The 16338-nt window shown below is 35.7% G+C and overlaps 2 protein-coding genes across 2 annotated transcripts in view; one reads left to right on the top strand and one right to left on the bottom strand.

Annotated features, from left to right (window-relative positions):
- The window catches only part of LOC136815728 (uncharacterized), a 53190-nt gene that overhangs the window by 21509 nt on the left and 15343 nt on the right, over positions 1-16338 (bottom strand). The window contains exons 11-15 of the mRNA XM_067072174.1: positions 14614-14801; positions 13728-13957; positions 2091-2221; positions 1594-1823; positions 281-526 (exon numbers count right to left, since the gene is read on the bottom strand). Coding sequence (XP_066928275.1) covers positions 281-526; positions 1594-1823; positions 2091-2221; positions 13728-13957; positions 14614-14801 — 1025 coding nt within the window. The remainder of the gene's footprint in view (positions 1-280; positions 527-1593; positions 1824-2090; positions 2222-13727; positions 13958-14613; positions 14802-16338) is intronic.
- On the top strand, positions 5813-8502 carry LOC136815693 (uncharacterized). The gene is made up of 3 exons (XM_067072134.1): positions 5813-6016; positions 7351-7411; positions 7973-8502. The coding sequence occupies exons 1-3, from the start codon at positions 5948-5950 to the stop codon at positions 8446-8448; spliced, it is 606 nt and encodes a 201-aa protein (XP_066928235.1). The 5' UTR covers positions 5813-5947; the 3' UTR covers positions 8449-8502.

The raw sequence follows: 16338 nt of genomic DNA, 5'->3' as shown, positions 1-16338 counted from the left end.
CAATCAAAATAGGCAGGGCGAAAAGTGGGCCGTCTAAACTAGAGCTCAAGTGTCGCGTGCACAGAACTATCAGTTTCTGGACAGGGAGGGTGAAGCGTTCCAACTTGAAAAAGGAGGAATTCTTAATTCCCCTATGAAGAGGGCTCCTACCCAGCTGGCACACAACGTTGTTTTAACGTTCAAATGACGTTATTTGGACGTTATGAATGTCATATGGACGTTGTTTTGGCGTTGTGTGCTGTCTGATTAAGCTGATGATTGGTTTGAAGTAAAGACTTACCTCTTGTTTTGAATTGGAATCAGCTTCAGCAGACTCTTTGGCGATCTTCAATTGACTTTCCAATTCTCGTTTCTTGTTTTCCGCCTCTTCCAAGTTTCTCTGAGATTTAGTAAGTTTCTTGTCTAGCTTATGTGCATGTTTTCGTTGAGATTCTAGCTCAGTTTCGTGCTCTTTTTCCAGCTCTTCCGCTCTTTCAATCGCTTCGGTAAGTTCTTCTTGAAGTTTGGCGATCGCTTCAGAATTATCCTGGAGACAAAAGTATCAAAAAAGAGTTTCAAATAAACGTCAATAATATTTAAATGTTTCTTGATCTAAAGTTGATCTTTGTCTTCAGTTAGAGAACATTCACAGACAATGGGCTTTTCCAGACATAGTCCGTGCCCCCTGTTGGATCGTATCGGATCGTAAAAAAAACGATATCCAGGGGTATACATCTTTATAAGAGAGGATACCCAGGGGGTTGAGCATATTTTTAAGAGTGGATATTCAGAAGGTCTTTACTAATAAAGCAGGATATTCAGGGAGTTCGATACTTCAAAAAATCAATATCCTCAACAGTGGGGGTAAAATTTTTTTCAAATCTGGAAAAGCCCAATGTTCTTTAGTCAGTATCGGATTTGTAGAGCAAACAATGCTTAAGATGTTGTATTCTTCAGAAACATTTTCTCTTGCTTGAGAGGAGGGAATGGGGTTCAGTACATTTTTTAAGACAACATCTCAAGAGTAACATATCTACACAAACACTCGATAAACTTTCAGTACACAATGCTGACAAGTCCCAATAAAGACGAAATGCATACACCTGCTCTGTCACCCAATCTCCTGTTAGAAGATAGTTGGACAGAAATTCTATGAATTTTTTCCCATATTGTGAAGAACTTTAAAAAAGAAAAAAAGAACCCACTTGTCCAGAAGAGACAAAAATAACTGAGCCCAATTGGCACACAACGTTGTTTAAACGTTCATCTAAAGTTATATGAACGTTAGGGATGTCAGATGGACGTTATCACGACGTTCTGTGCCAGCCGAGTCATGACGTTACTCAATAGAATACATGGAATAACCATGAACTATGGGACACACAACGTTGTTATAACGTACATTTAACGTTATATGAACGTTAGGGATGTCAGATGGACGTTATCACGACGTTCTGTGTCAGCTGTCAGTTAAAATCAATAGAAAACATGGAATAACCATGAACTATGGGACACACAACGTTTTTTGGACGTCCATTCAACGCTATATTGACGTTAGGAACGTCAGATGGACGTTATCATGGCATTCTGTGCCAGTCGGGAGAGCACCATTACCTCAGATGATTCACCTTCAACAGACTTTTCCACAACTTTCTCAACAACTCTCTCTGAAGGTTCTCTTGCTTCCAACTCCACAATATCATCCTTCAATTTCTGTATCTCAATCTCTTGTTCTTCAATACGTTCTTTGTATTTCGCAATGTCCTCTTCCAATTCAGCTTTCTGTACTTCGAATTGTTTGCGGAACTCGTCACTCGTATCCGACACCACCGTCATACCGTCATCTGAGAGATGAAAAGTATTTTCATGATATTTGATAGTCTCTCAAAGTGGCGACTTCAATTCCCTCGAAAAACCCACCAAATCATGATATTTGATAACAAGTGCTAAAGGGCCTTTCCCAAAAACAAAACATATGGTGGGTATTTAAGGGAATTGAAGTGGCGACTTTGAGAGATTAAATTTTGAATTTAAGGAAAAACAGAGGCTGCCAAATTCTAAGCGAGCATGTGGACAGACAGACAGACAGACAGAAAGACAGGAATACGAACCTTGCTGTTTCATATCATCAGGCAGTGTTCCATCGATTAGCATGCTCAATACAGTGATATCTCTTTCAACCATTCGCATCTCTTCTCTCTTTTTCCTCAACTTCTCATGTAACGCGATCACATTCTCATCTCTGTCAATGGTTGAAAAGTGAAAAGAAGATTTTGAGAAATTTTGACCATTTCTTTAACTCGTCTTATATAGATCGATGTACAGTTGATGTACAGCTTTAGTTTGATTTTCAATGGAAATAGACCTTTTTATAAGTTACCTTACGAACATCACTTACCTCGTTTTGAAATTATTGCCATGGTGATTAACTCACAGCGGATTTTATTAAAACTTCACAAAAAAATCATTTAATGTGTCAAGAGACATAATCATCATGGTAATTGTTCGAATACGAGGTAAGTGACGTTCGTGACGTAATTTATGAAAAGGTCTATTGGATTATTACTCTTAGGTTCCAAATAAACGGGCCCCCCGCTTGTTAATTTTTCGAAAATTTTCCAACCCCCCCGGACCTTATTAGGACCCCCCGTTTATTAATCTCTAAGACTATTTTCAGATCTCAAAGAGAAGGCCCCTTATTTTGCTCTAAATAGCCTGACTTTAGCCTATTTTTACCTTATTTTTGGGTTTCAGAAGTAAAATTTCCAACCCCCCCCGGCAATTAGGTCCCCCCCGTTTATTAAAATCTAGAAAATTTTCCAACCCCCCCCCCGTTTATTCGAATCCCCCCGTTTATTTGGAACCTAAGAGTATAGAATAAAGGAGCGTATCAAATTGCCGAGCGTCGGTTACGAGAGTTTACTGTTGACGGTGAACTAGAGAGCATAAATTGTAATCTCTACTCTGACTGATGCTAGAGTGTCCAGATCTTGACCATTCCATAGTCCATCATAGTTTGTACCCGGGGGGGGGGGCCCGCACTCAAGGTAAATGACCTACCATACACAGGAAAAGATTTTCGATTTCCAAGGTTGGAAATTCAATATTTTTGGGTTGGAAATTTTGGTTTTATAATTGAAGGTTGGAAATTTGAGCGATTACCTTAAGCTGATTTGGAAAACGTAAATTACCCTTAGGTTTTGTAGAATAAACCAATGCCCTTAAAAATCAAGTGAAAAAAATCCATATAGAAATGACAATTTTCCAAGGCTGGTTGGAAAACATGACTTTTTGGGTGGGAAATTTTTATTTTCCAAACAGTTTGGGAATTGAAAAAAAGGACAAAAATCGATGTGAAAATACTTATTTTTTGTAAATTTGATACCTCGGGTTGAAAAACTAGACTTTTTGGGTTGGAAATTTGTGTTTCTCCCAAACAATCTCGAAAACGTTAAAAATCCATGTGGAAATTACATTTTTCTGAGATTGGGACCCTTTCTTGGAAAACTAGACTTTTTGGGTTGGAAATTTGTGTTTCTCCCATACAGTTTGGAAAACGTTAAAAATCCATGTGGATATTACATTTTTTTTAAATTGAGACTCTTTCTTAGAAAACTAGTTTCTCCAAGCAGTTTGGAAAACGTTAAAAGTCCATGTGGAAAATACGCTTTTGTAACCATTTTCTGCTCATGTCCTTTGAGAAAACCACAAGCGATTTTTCGCTCAAAACTGTTTTGATGTATAGCTAACCTAGATGCTAGGCTACAATGTGAGCAGTCAAGCTGCAAGTTACCGTCAGGTGAGGCGTCTCTTCGGAGCGGCCTCGGTCAATCGCAGTGAGTTCGCACAGTGAAGCACATAGGGTACTTGTGTCATAGTTTCAAATAGTGCCCTGCTGAGCTGTGTGAGTGATCTAAGATCAACCACGTATCTGTGCGAACAATAACGAGAGATTGACCGGGAGCCATCGAGCCTAGGCTAGCGAGTGACTGTTCACAAAAACATAAACCTTGTTTAAGATCTCTTTTTCCACATCTCTGCCATCACTTTTTGGATTTTGGCTTTTTTCAACCTGAATTTTTGAAAATTCCAACCTTTTTTAGCTTGGATTTTGGCTTTATTCAACCTGGATTTTTGAAAATTCCAAGTTTGTTTATAACTTTGGATTTTGGCTTTTTTCCACCTGGATTTTCGAAAATTCCAACCTTGTTAAATTTGGATTTTGGCTTTTTTCAATCTGGATTTTTGAAAATTCCAAGCCATGGAAAATGCAAAATTTGGAGAATGTCCCACATTTCCAGGTTGGATTTTCCATTGGATTTTCCATTGGATTTTATCTTTTTTCCAACTAAAAAAAGTTGAAATTTCCAACCTTGGAAATCGAAGGGTATATTTTCCAAGCTTCCCAAATTACACTCTAATGGTGTAAAATTTCGAAAATCTGACCAAAATTTTGCTTGAAAATGGTCGAAATTGATAAGGGGATCAATTTTTCACTCGAATTTACTCAAATTTTCTCTGCACTGTAAGGGTCCGATTTAAAAGGCCTAATTTTGGGCCAAACGTATAGTCGTTTTTGAATCGAGTGCACCCCCCCCCGGGTTTGTACCAATTAAATTTATCAACATCACACATATGCATACAGGCTACCGCAGTTGAAACATTCAAAAACAGTCTTTAACACAAACCTGTTCCTAGTTAAGTCTACTTGATACCGAAGAAGCGAAATTCTGTTCGTTTTAATGAGTATAGAGTAAAGATATCGAGTTTGAGTTGCTGAGTTTCAGCTACCGAGTTCGAATTTATTTACGAAGTTTGAGTTATTGAAAGAGTCGGAAAAGAATAGGATTCTCGGGACAAAGAAACCTGTTAAGTCATGTTTATAGAGTGATGGGGGCGATTGGAATGCATGAAGACTCTGTTCATTTTTAGGTTAGTTGCCGGAAATTTTTTATCTCAGGTTAGTTAAGGAATGTTCAAAACCCTAGGTATTTTTCGTTAAACGTTATTGAAACCGTCTGTTTGACGTGTTTTTTGACGTATTTTGTAACTATCAATGTTTTGCTGATATCTTGAGTTAGGATCATTTCAAATTTTTGGCATAGCATTTTTTCGAATCCTATCATCAGCACGCTTCTTTTCAGCTATACACGACCAACTAAAAACAATGGGAACCGGTCGGTGTCACGCAAAATATGTTTTGGTATAATTTGGACGTTCCTTAACTCACCCGAAAATATACTGATCGATAAAAAATAACATTTTTTTTGAACTTGGCCTGCTCTCATATAGACATAGAATACAGAGTCCGCAAAGCCTTAATATGTTCTTAAGTAGCTTGTTCTTAATATTTTTGCCATCGAAACCGTTTGTTCTTAAATAGTTTATTCTCATAAAAAACGTGTATGGCAATGCTTATTAATATTTGAAAGTTTGTAACTCCATCCCGAGTGAGGCCTGTGCATTGCTGTTAAATTTATAAATCTCTTGACTTGACTGGGAGTGGTAACTTAAAGCCAATCTCTGTTTGCTGATCTTCTTAAAGCAATGGGAAATATTTACTTGATCCATAAACAATGTCGACCATTATGCATTCGTTTCAATTCGTATTCTAGAAGCGAATCTTTAACCTTTCTCAGGCAAGAAAAAGTGAAGCCATAAAATGTGGGCCGTTTTTTTGACGACAGACTGAATCTAGCTATTCCTTTGTTTTCGAGTGGTATTTTTTTTCTTAAAATATATAGGCAGGGAATGTTTTGTGAGGGTATTTGTTCATGTTTATTAATGTTTTCAGAACCCAGCTGGCACACAACGTTGTTTTAACGTTCATTTAACGTTTATGGACGTTGTGAACGTTGTGTGCCAGCTGGGAATAGTCCGAATGAATCTTTTATTAGGAACAAACTTTATGAAGAATATTGTTTAAATAAAATTATCGAGAACGCTTTCTTTATTAAACTAGGGAAAGATGGACGTGCAGCTCTACCTCCTTTTTGTAATTTTCTTATCTGTTGATGGATCAAGCGCTAATAACGAGGTATGAATACATTTTTACAGCTATTTCTTGCATAGGATTTCTTGGTCATTATTAAGCTTTAAGGCTTGGGACACGAGAAGTTTTTTTCGCGTTGGTGCAATGCAACATACTCCATCCCAACAACACAAGAAAAAAAGTGTGTGTCTCATGGTTTCTTTTTTTATTTCATGGGACAAAAAGTGAGGGAAATACCCAAAAGACACGTTGATTTTGTCCCTGGAACAATGGAGCAAAATTGATTCAAATCAATTTAAAAATTTAAAAAAAATGAAGTGGAGACACGAGAAAACGTTTCAGGTTGATGGGGTGGAGCATGTTGCATTGCACTCAACACGAAAAAAACTTCTCGTGTCCCCAAGCCTTTAGTCTCTTTTAATTCGGGAAAAAATTGCCTCATCAAATAGTTCAGTGCATTTTTTTCAACCGATTTAAAACAAGTAATTTTTTCCAAAACAATAGCATTTAACTTAACATTCAAATGCGACAAAAATTTTTGATTGTACTGCGAGTTAAAACCAAGCTGGCATATAATCTTTTTTTTTTTTTTTTGGGGGGGGGAGGGTTTGTTGAACTGTTTTTACGAGTGGCAATTTGGTTCATATTTCAAAATATCGACAATTTACATTTTCTGCAGAAATGTTTTCATTTTAATGTTGAGCAAACTTTTTGAAAGATAAGTACAATAAGTACGACAGAGGCTTTAAGTGAAATTTGAAATGTCATTTCTATTTTATTAATCATAGATCAATCGGAAATCAGCAAATACACGTTTTTAATAAGAACAAACTATATAAGAACATAAGGCTTCGATGGCTAAAATGTTAAGAACAAGTTAAGAACATTTTAAGGCTTTACAGACTCTAAAACACCCGATCTCTTAGGAAAACAGACAAAACTACCAACAAAATGATGAAAATAAGTACATGTTAAGAATATTTTTAGGCTTAAATCTCAAAAAAGTTAAAAACACCCGAAGGCTTCAAAAAAAATTTAGATGTTTTTATAAAAAAAAACGTGTACCGAGTGACTCAAAAATTTGAACGTTTGACGAACCTCTAAACTAAGTTTATTAATCCTAGAGGGGATCGTCCGGAGATAATTGGCTGGGGGCAATAGTGTCGGGGCAATTGTCCGGGGCGTAAATTGTCCTGGGGGTAATTGTTCTGTCATGGTTTTACATCTATTGAAAAGTTTATTTTAACTTATAGCCGAGTCCCATGCACGGACGATCTCTTAAACCAGATTAAACAGAAGGAATGTTTTAGGAGTCTGCGCTGTGAAATATATGAGCTGGAGAGTTTGTTTACATAAATCAGCATAAATTATCTTTTTAGATTCTATTGGACATACCTCCAAACAACCATGGAATTATGCCACAAATCATGATATGTGAAGGTGCGCCCGGTTACTATTGAGTTAACATATCTGTGAAATTTAGATTTTTTTTAAAGGTTTTATTTTTACATATAAGTGTTCCCGTTTCATATCAGACACACAGTTCATATCAGGACAGTGTCTGCCTATTGTTATATTATGCTGATATAAGCAAAAAAATGTTTATCTTTTCTCCACATTCATGTCAATCCAATGTGAAAAAGCTTGAAAATTAAAATTGATGAGTAAGCATGTCTCTCTTATTTAAAAACAAAACCTTTAATGTTGAATAAGAGGTCTCCAGATCGTAATCGATCGATTCTATATTGATATATCTACATGTGAAAAAGTTTCATTTTTTGACACTTTGAGCCTCAAATACTTTCTTTCCTTATTTAAGGTCAAAATTGAGGTATTTTAGGCTTTTTTACTCCCATTTTTACTACTTTAACTCTGTTTGAAAGTCAGCAAATTGTAGGCTCAACTTATATTAATTTGTTTCAATTTTTAGCATTCTTATAAACATGTTTTCATTAAAAAAGTGCAGCGAATCACTTAATTTTCATTTTTTTATTTATACAGCGTTTAGACCATATGAAGTCGGGTTCATTGGTCAAATCGAACGTCTTTCGACTGAATGGTCCTTATCATTCGAATTCGTTGCTAGGCAACAACCCCCTAACTGGTACCAGCTGTTACTATTGACAACAAATAATGGTTGGCATGGCGAAATCGGTGGTCGTGTTCCAAGCGTGTATTATCACGATGGTCTTGTTTGGGTGTTCACATATCTCGGTCAATCACCGAATAAAGAAATTCTACGTTTCCCGGTACAGTTCAACCAAACATACACATTTGACGTCAATCATCGTTACGTCATTGACGGCCAATACCGTTATACCATTTACGTTGACGGCGTTTTACAATCCTCTCATCAACACGAGCCTGCTTTTCAACTTTACGATGTTGGGATGTACGGTGGGAATTTAACGTGGAATGAACCAGCTGCAATGGTTGATGTCAAACTCTCCAATGTAAAGCATACAAACTTCCCGTGAAAAAGTGTTATGATTCGCTTCACTTTTCTTTTTGTATTTATAGCGAGAACTTCACCAAAAGACAAAATTTTTACGGCGCACTAGAAACGTCTGGTAGACAAGCATGCAAACTTCCCGTGAAAAAGTGTTATGATTCGCTTCACTTTTTTTATTGTATTTGTAGCATTAAGAATCTCACTAAAAGACAAAAATTTTACTGCGCACTAAAAACGTCTGGTATAGACAAGCATGCAAACTTTCCGTGAAAAAGTGTCATGATTCGCTTCACTTTTCTTATTGTATTTGTAGCATTAAGAATCTCACCAAAAGACAACCAAAAATTTTACGGCGCACACTAGAAACGTCTGGTATAGACAAGCATGCAAACTTTCCGTGAAAAGTGTTATGATTCGCTTCACTTTTTTTATTGTATTTGTAGCATTAAGAATCTCACCAAAAGACAAAAATTTTACTGCGCACTAGAAACGTCTGGTATAGACAAGCGTGCAAACTTTCCGTGAAAAAGTGTCATGATTCGCTTCACTTTTCTTATTGTATTTGTAGCATTAAGAATCTCACCAAAAGACAACCAAAAATTTTACGGCGCACTAGAAACGTCTGGTATAGACAAGCATGCAAACTTTCCGTGAAAAGTGTTATGATTCGCTTCACTTTTCTTATTGTATTTGTAGCATTAAGAATCACCAAAAGACAACCAAAAATTTTACGGCGCACTAGAAACGTCTGGTATAGACAAGCATGCAAACTTTCCGTGAAAAGTGTTATGATTCGCTTCACTTTTTTTATTGTATTTGTAGCATTAAGAATCTCACCAAAAGACAACCAAAAATTTTACTGCGCACTAGAAACGTCTGGTATAGACAAGCATGCAAACTTCCCGTGAAAAAGTGTTATGATTCGCTTCACTTTTTTTATTGTATTTGTAGCATCAAAAATCTCACCAAAAGACAAAATTTTTACAGCGCACTAGAAATGTCTGGTATAGACAATCATGCAAACTTTCCGTGAAAAAGTGTTATGATTCGCTTCACTTTTCTTATTGTATTTGTAGCATTAAGAATCTCACCAAAAGACAAAATTTTTACAGCGCACTAGAAATGTCTGGTATAGACAATCATGCAAACTTTCCGTGAAAAAGTGTTATGATTCGCTTCACTTTTCTTATTGTATTTGTAGCATTAAGAATCTCACCAAAAGACAAAATTTTTACTGCGCACTAGAAACGTCTGGTATAGACAAGCATGCAAACTTTCCGTGAAAAAGTGTTATGATTCGCTTCACTTTTTTTATTGTATTTGTAGCATTAAGAATCTCACCAAAAGACAAAAATTTTACTGCGCACTAGAAACGTCTGGTATAGACAAGCATGCAAACTTTCCGTGAAAAAGTGTCATGATTCGCTTCACTTTTTTTATTGTATTTGTAGCATTAAGAATCTCACCAAAAGACAACCAAAAATTTTACGGCGCACTAGAAACGTCTGGTAGACAAGCATGCAAACTTCCCGTGAAAAAGTGTTATGATTCGCTTCACTTTTTTTATTGTATTTGTAGCATTAAGAATCTCACCAAAAGACAAAAATTTTACTGCGCACTAGAAACGTCTGGTATAGACAAGCAAGCATGCAAACTTTCCGTGAAAAAGTGTCATGATTCGCTTCACTTTTCTTATTGTATTTGTAGCATTAAGAATCTCACCAAAAGACAACCAAAAATTTTACGGCGCACTAGAAACGTCTGGTATAGACAAGCATGCAAACTTTCCGTGAAAAGTGTTATGATTCGCTTCACTTTTTTTATTGTATTTGTAGCATTAAGAATCTCACCAAAAGACAAAATTTTTACTGCGCACTAGAAACGTCTGGTATAGACAAGCATGCAAACTTTCCGTGAAAAAGTGTCATGATTCGCTTCACTTTTCTTATTGTATTTGTAGCATTAAGAATCTCACCAAAAGACAACCAAAAATTTTACGGCGCACTAGAAACGTCTGGTATAGACAAGCATGCAAACTTTCCGTGAAAAGTGTTATGATTAGCTTCACTTTTCTTATTGTATTTGTAGCATTAAGAATCACCAAAAGACAACCAAAAATTTTACGGCGCACTAGAAACGTCTGGTATAGACAAGCATGCAAACTTTCCGTGAAAAGTGTTATGATTCGCTTCACTTTTTTTATTGTATTTGTAGCATTAAGAATCTCACCAAAAGACAACCAAAAATTTTACTGCGCACTAGAAACGTCTGGTATAGACAAGCATGCAAACTTTCCGTGAAAAAGTGTTATGATTCACTTCACTTTTTTTATTGTATTTGTAGCATTAAGAATCTCACCAAAAGACAAAAATTTTACTGCGCACTAGAAACGTCTGGTGGTATAGACAAGCATGCAAACTTTCCGTGAAAAAGTGTTATGATTCGCTTCACTTTTTTTATTGTATTTGTAGCATTAAGAATCTCACCAAAAGACAAAAATTTTACTGCGCACTAGAAACGTCTAGTATAGACAAGCATGCAAACTTTCCATGAAAAAGTGTTATGATTCGCTTCACTTTTTTTATTGTATTTGTAGCATTAAGAATCTCACCTAAAGACAAAAATTTTACTGCGCACTAGAAACGTCTAGTATAGACAAGCATGCAAACTTTCCGTGAAAAAGTGTTATGATTCGCTTCACTTTTTTTATTGTATTTGTAGCATTAAGAATCTCACCAAAAGACAAAAATTTTACTGCGCACTAGAAACGTCTGGTATAGACAAGCATGCAAACTTTCCGTGAAAAAGTGTTATGATTCGCTTCACTTTTTTTATTGTATTTGTAGCATTAAGAATCTCACCAAAAGACAAAATTTTTACTGCGCACTAGAAACGTCTAGTATAGACAATCATGCAAACTTTCCGTGAAAAAGTGTTATGATTCGCTTCACTTTTTTTATTGTATTTGTAGCATTAAGAATCTCACCAAAAGACAAAATTTTTACTGCGCACTAGAAACGTCTAGTATAGACAATCATGCAAACTTTCCGTGAAAAAGTGTTATGATTCGCTTCACTTTTTTTATTGTATTTGTAGCATTAAGAATCTCACCAAAAGACAAAATTTTTACTGCGCACTAGAAACGTCTAGTATAGACAATCATGCAAACTTCCCGTGAAAAAGTGTTATGATTCGCTTCACTTTTTTTATTGTATTTGTAGCATCAAAAATCTCACCAAAAGACAAAATTTTTACAGCGCACTAGAAATGTCTGGTATAGACAATCATGCAAACTTTCCGTGAAAAAGTGTTATGATTCGCTTCACTTTTCTTATTGTATTTGTAGCATTAAGAATCTCACCAAAAGACAAAATTTTTACTGCGCACTAGAAACGTCTGGTATAGACAAGCATGCAAACTTTCCGTGAAAAAGTGTTATGATTCGCTTCACTTTTTTTATTGTATTTGTAGCATTAAGAATCTCACCAAAAGACAAAAATTTTACTGCGCACTAGAAACGTCTAGTATAGACAATCATGCAAACTTCCCGTGAAAAAGTGTTATGATTCGCTTCACTTTTTTTATTGTATTTGTAGCATTAAGAATCTCACCTAAAGACAAAATTTTTACAGCGCACTAGAAACGTCTAGTATAGACAAGCATGCAAACTTTCCGTGAAAAAGTGTTATGATTCGCTTCACTTTTTTTATTGTATTTGTAGCATTAAGAAACTCACCTAAAGACAAAATTTTTACAGCGCACTAGAAACGTCTGGTAGACAAACATGCAAGCTCTCCGTGAAAAAGTGTTATGATTCGCTTCACTTTTTTAATGGTTAGCCCTGGTGACCCTTCAAATCCCTTTCACGATTTTTATTTCCCGATGTTCAAGACTTTTCATTTTAAATCCGATTCTACAACGTTTTCGCAAAAATATCCCGAATGGGTTTTTAGAACCGAACATCGCTGGTGGCTAGCCCTAAGCAATTTTAGTTATTATTCCGATCGGAATACACGTGTGATTTCCCTTTCCGTATTTATTTATTGTAGTGAGACAGCAAAAATATATTCATTCAAAAAAAAGTACCCACAATGCCTCGTTAAAACGCTTCATGAACGAGGCAGAAAAACAAAAGTGGAATGTTTTGAAGCTCTCAGCATCCAAATTTCTGCTAAATTTCTCCTTTTATATTTATTTTCACTCACATCTTAGCTGTTATCACTCTTTTGGATCAATTTTAAAACTTATTTTAACAAGAAGACACAGTAGCACCAGTTGTGTAACCGTTCCGTGTTGAATGACTTGAATTAACGTTACATAGAACTTCCAAGCTTTCATATGTGTGATACCATTTTAAGCTTTTAAACTTTTTTTTTTCAAAAATGTCTTACATTTTGCTTGATGTTGATTTTTATGTAGAAATCTCGCGTTGTTTGACAACGCCAAAATGAGTGATTTGCCATCGGGCACGAGAAGAGAAAACAGCTAATTGGGGTTTACTCTGAGCTTTGACAGAAGATAGGTCCGTGTAGCATTGGATCATTTCATTTCCAGCACATTTCCAGAACATTTCCAGCGCACAATCCGAGAAGAATTTCCAAGGCACAATCCGAAAAGAATTTTCAGGGATTTTTTCATTTTTCCAGGGGAGGGGGGTAAAAGACTTATTTTAGCTCGTCCACTCTCACTTTTAAGGTATGAAAAGGTTTTTCCAAGGGTTCTTTTGTAAATTTTACCATTTTCCAGGGGTATCCACATATTTCTAAGAATCTTTTCTTGACTTGAAAAGGTTCGTCCATCCCCCTACCGTATGGAAATTTAATGGAATTAGCCCATTTGTATCTGTTGCTTATTGAATATTGTCGATTTCAATAATTATCTTATCTCTCTCCTTTTTCTCGCCATCAAGATACTTTAATGGGTGAATTTTCGCGGGAATTAAATTTCGCGGTTGAGCTCATCCGCGAAATTCTAAGATTTCGCGGGGACTTAATTTCGCGGATGGTACTATTACGCTTCTTTGATGCCACAAAACATTTAAAAAGTGTTTATTTGACATTTTTGGAGTTGTTTTATAAATATTTCGCGAATAAGGCCTTTCCAAATTTCCATTGAGACTTAATTTCACGGAATTTAATCCCATTTAATCACATTTCATTGAGCTGATTAATGGAAAGCCCAGCTGGCATACAACGTTGTTTCACTAATGTTCAACACGTCCAATTAACGTTGATACAACTTTGCATGCCAGCTGGGAACTTATACTTCCCTCGAAAAAATAAACGATAGTAAGTGAGGCCATACCTATCATCCTCCTTGGGTTCACGACCATGTTCTTCCTTGAACGACTCTTCCCATTCTTTAATCTCTTTCTCCAATTTTTCGATATCTGTGGTCAAACTCTCTTTTCGTGTATTCAATTCGGACAATTTGTCAGCAGTTTCGTCCGTGTTCACACTGTCCATCACTTCATTCAACATGGTTTCCAAACGCTTGTGTAGGATGTTGTTCTTTTCTTGAACATTAATCACTTCCTGTTGGATTGAAACAAAAAATGGACTTCACCGTTTTAAGCATTAACCTATTAAGTGCCACTGGCATCAAATAAAATCGCCTGATTTTTTCGGTCCTGTACCGGTAGGTATGGACCAAGGAGCACCGCGAAACACGCGGCCCAGTTTTTTAATAAAAAATTAAGTCGAGATTGGCATCTTTTCTTAGTTTAGGCGTGTACATGCATCTGAAATCAAAAAATATTTTTAAAAAATCTTGAAGAAACAAAATGATGGTAAAAGCTTCCTTTCTATGAAGACTAACAAGAAAAAGCTTCGAGAAATTTTAAATACTTTAAATACTCCATCAAAATTTTTATTTTTTTTTCACATTAGTAATCTTCTAAGATACAAGAGTCACTCTTGCCAAAATGGTAATTATAGCGCTATTCTTCAAGAAGTTGACTTCATCTTCTTCATTTTCATCTTGAAACTTTTCAATCTACTTCTAGATTACAAAGACATGCCTAACTCTTACGCTCACTTTTCCCGCGTGATATCGTTCAAGGCCGATTGGCATCTAAATTTACCTATTTGATAATACTCCACTCGTGAATATCTTTTCAACGAGCACAACACCGCAATCAATGCAAAAGAAAGAAATAACAATGTACAGTTTCTTGTCTTGAAATACCTACCATATTGAGTATGTTCTTTTCATTGCGTAATTCTTTCATAGCTATTTCCAACTCTTCACACTTCTTTTTCCAATCTTTCTCTTTCTCCTCGTTGTCGCTTCTCAAACCATCGATAGTGTTCTGCTTTCGCTGGATTTGTTCACGAAGATCTTCCAGTTCTGATGGATCCACTTTAGGAGATGAATCTTCTAAAAGAGATGAATAGAAAGTTTGGACGCACAGAACGTTTTTCATAAGAACTTCCAAATTTTTTGAAGCCTTCGGATGTTCTTAAATTTTTGAGCTTTGAGCCTAAAAATATTCTCAAAATGCTCTTATTTTACGACTTTCTGAGTATCTGTGTTTATTTTCTTAAGAAATCAAGTGTTTTAGAGTCTGCAAAGCCTTAAAATGTTCTTAACTTAATATTTTTGGAGTGAACGCGAGCTTGATAATGAAGCAAATAATCAAAAGGTTTATCAGAAAACATCCCGAAAAAGTAGTTGCTACTCTATTTGCAAAAATTTCTAATTTACGATATGCAGCATTGCAATGACTTCACGAACTTCTCTCTTGTTTTTTTTCTGCCAAATACGTCACTTGCAACCGCTGTGAAGTAATGTCAGAAGTCAATGAAGGGGTTCATATCCTGAATGCACCTATCAACCTTTAAAGCGTGAAAAGAGGTTACTAGGAAGAATAGCGTTAAAAACCTTCGAAGTCATTGCATTGACATTCTCATTAAACACATAATTTTGACGTCATTTCCTTGTATTTTCCTCCTCATTACCAGACCCATCAAAGGCTGATCGCATCGTTAAGGGTTGATAAGTATATACATGATATGCACCACTGGAGAGTCTTCTGAGAACTTTCAAAATTTCCACCCAATACGTCACTTAAACAATAGAAAAAGTGACGTATTGGGTGGAAGAAAAACAGAAAAGTTGCATAATTTCGTGAAGTCATCGCAGTGGTGCATATCACGAATTTATGACATTACATCACGGACCCAATTCATGATATGCACCACTGCAATGTCTTCTGACATTACGTCATGGAACCAATAGCTCATTGGTTGGAAGTGACGGAAAATCAGTCAATACGTCACTTTCAACCAATCAGCTATTGGGTCCGTGGAAGACATTGCAATGGTGCATATCATTAAAACGTCACTTAAACAATATAGAACAAGTGATACTTTTATGGACCTACCTGGTTATGCATTTTTAACACATATATAATTGATATCTACCGTTAAACAATCATTCAGAACACAAATAGTGACGATCTATTAAAATTAGTCGTTTGTTTCTTATAAAAAAAAATGTTTAGAAACCAAAATTTCATGCTCTTGAAATAATCTTTCATATTCAAGACTTCGTGAGCAAAAAAACATCTATCTCATCAAAAAATTGAGTAATTTGGCTAAGAACATTGATGTATGCTTATTAATAGTGATTCTTATAAATAAAGATGCGTTTTTTGAGCTGAAAAATTCTTTTTTTACAAAAATCTACTTAAACCATCTTTTACCTATGATGGTACCCTACTTTCATGCAAAAAATCAGAAAAAAACAATGATCCAATAGTTCACAAAGTCCAAAAAACCCTTTTTTTAGCCGTTTTTTCGCCCAAATTTGCCCAAAAACATTTTTTTTTTGAAAATCGGGCTCCTTCACATTCGAGGGTTTATAGTTATGCATCTTTGTGCAAAAAATCATAAAGAATGAAAGAGCCAATCTC

Source organism: Clytia hemisphaerica, unplaced genomic scaffold (genome assembly GCF_902728285.1).
Source record: "Clytia hemisphaerica strain Z4C2 unplaced genomic scaffold, Clytia hemisphaerica genome assembly, whole genome shotgun sequence".
In the NCBI taxonomy this organism is placed as follows: domain Eukaryota; kingdom Metazoa; phylum Cnidaria; class Hydrozoa; order Leptothecata; family Clytiidae; genus Clytia; species Clytia hemisphaerica.
Note: the sequence above shows the minus strand (reverse complement) of the source record. Positions and strands in the feature narration are given on the sequence as shown.

Coding starts and splice junctions, on each gene's coding strand:
- LOC136815693 (XM_067072134.1), top strand. CDS start 5,948: ATGGACGTGCAGCTCTACCTCCTTTTTGTAATTTTCTTATCTGTTGAT. Junction 6,017..7,350: donor GATCAAGCGCTAATAACGAG/GTATGAATACAT, acceptor TTATCTTTTTAG/ATTCTATTGGACATACCTCC. Junction 7,412..7,972: donor ACAAATCATGATATGTGAAG/GTGCGCCCGGTT, acceptor TTATTTATACAG/CGTTTAGACCATATGAAGTC.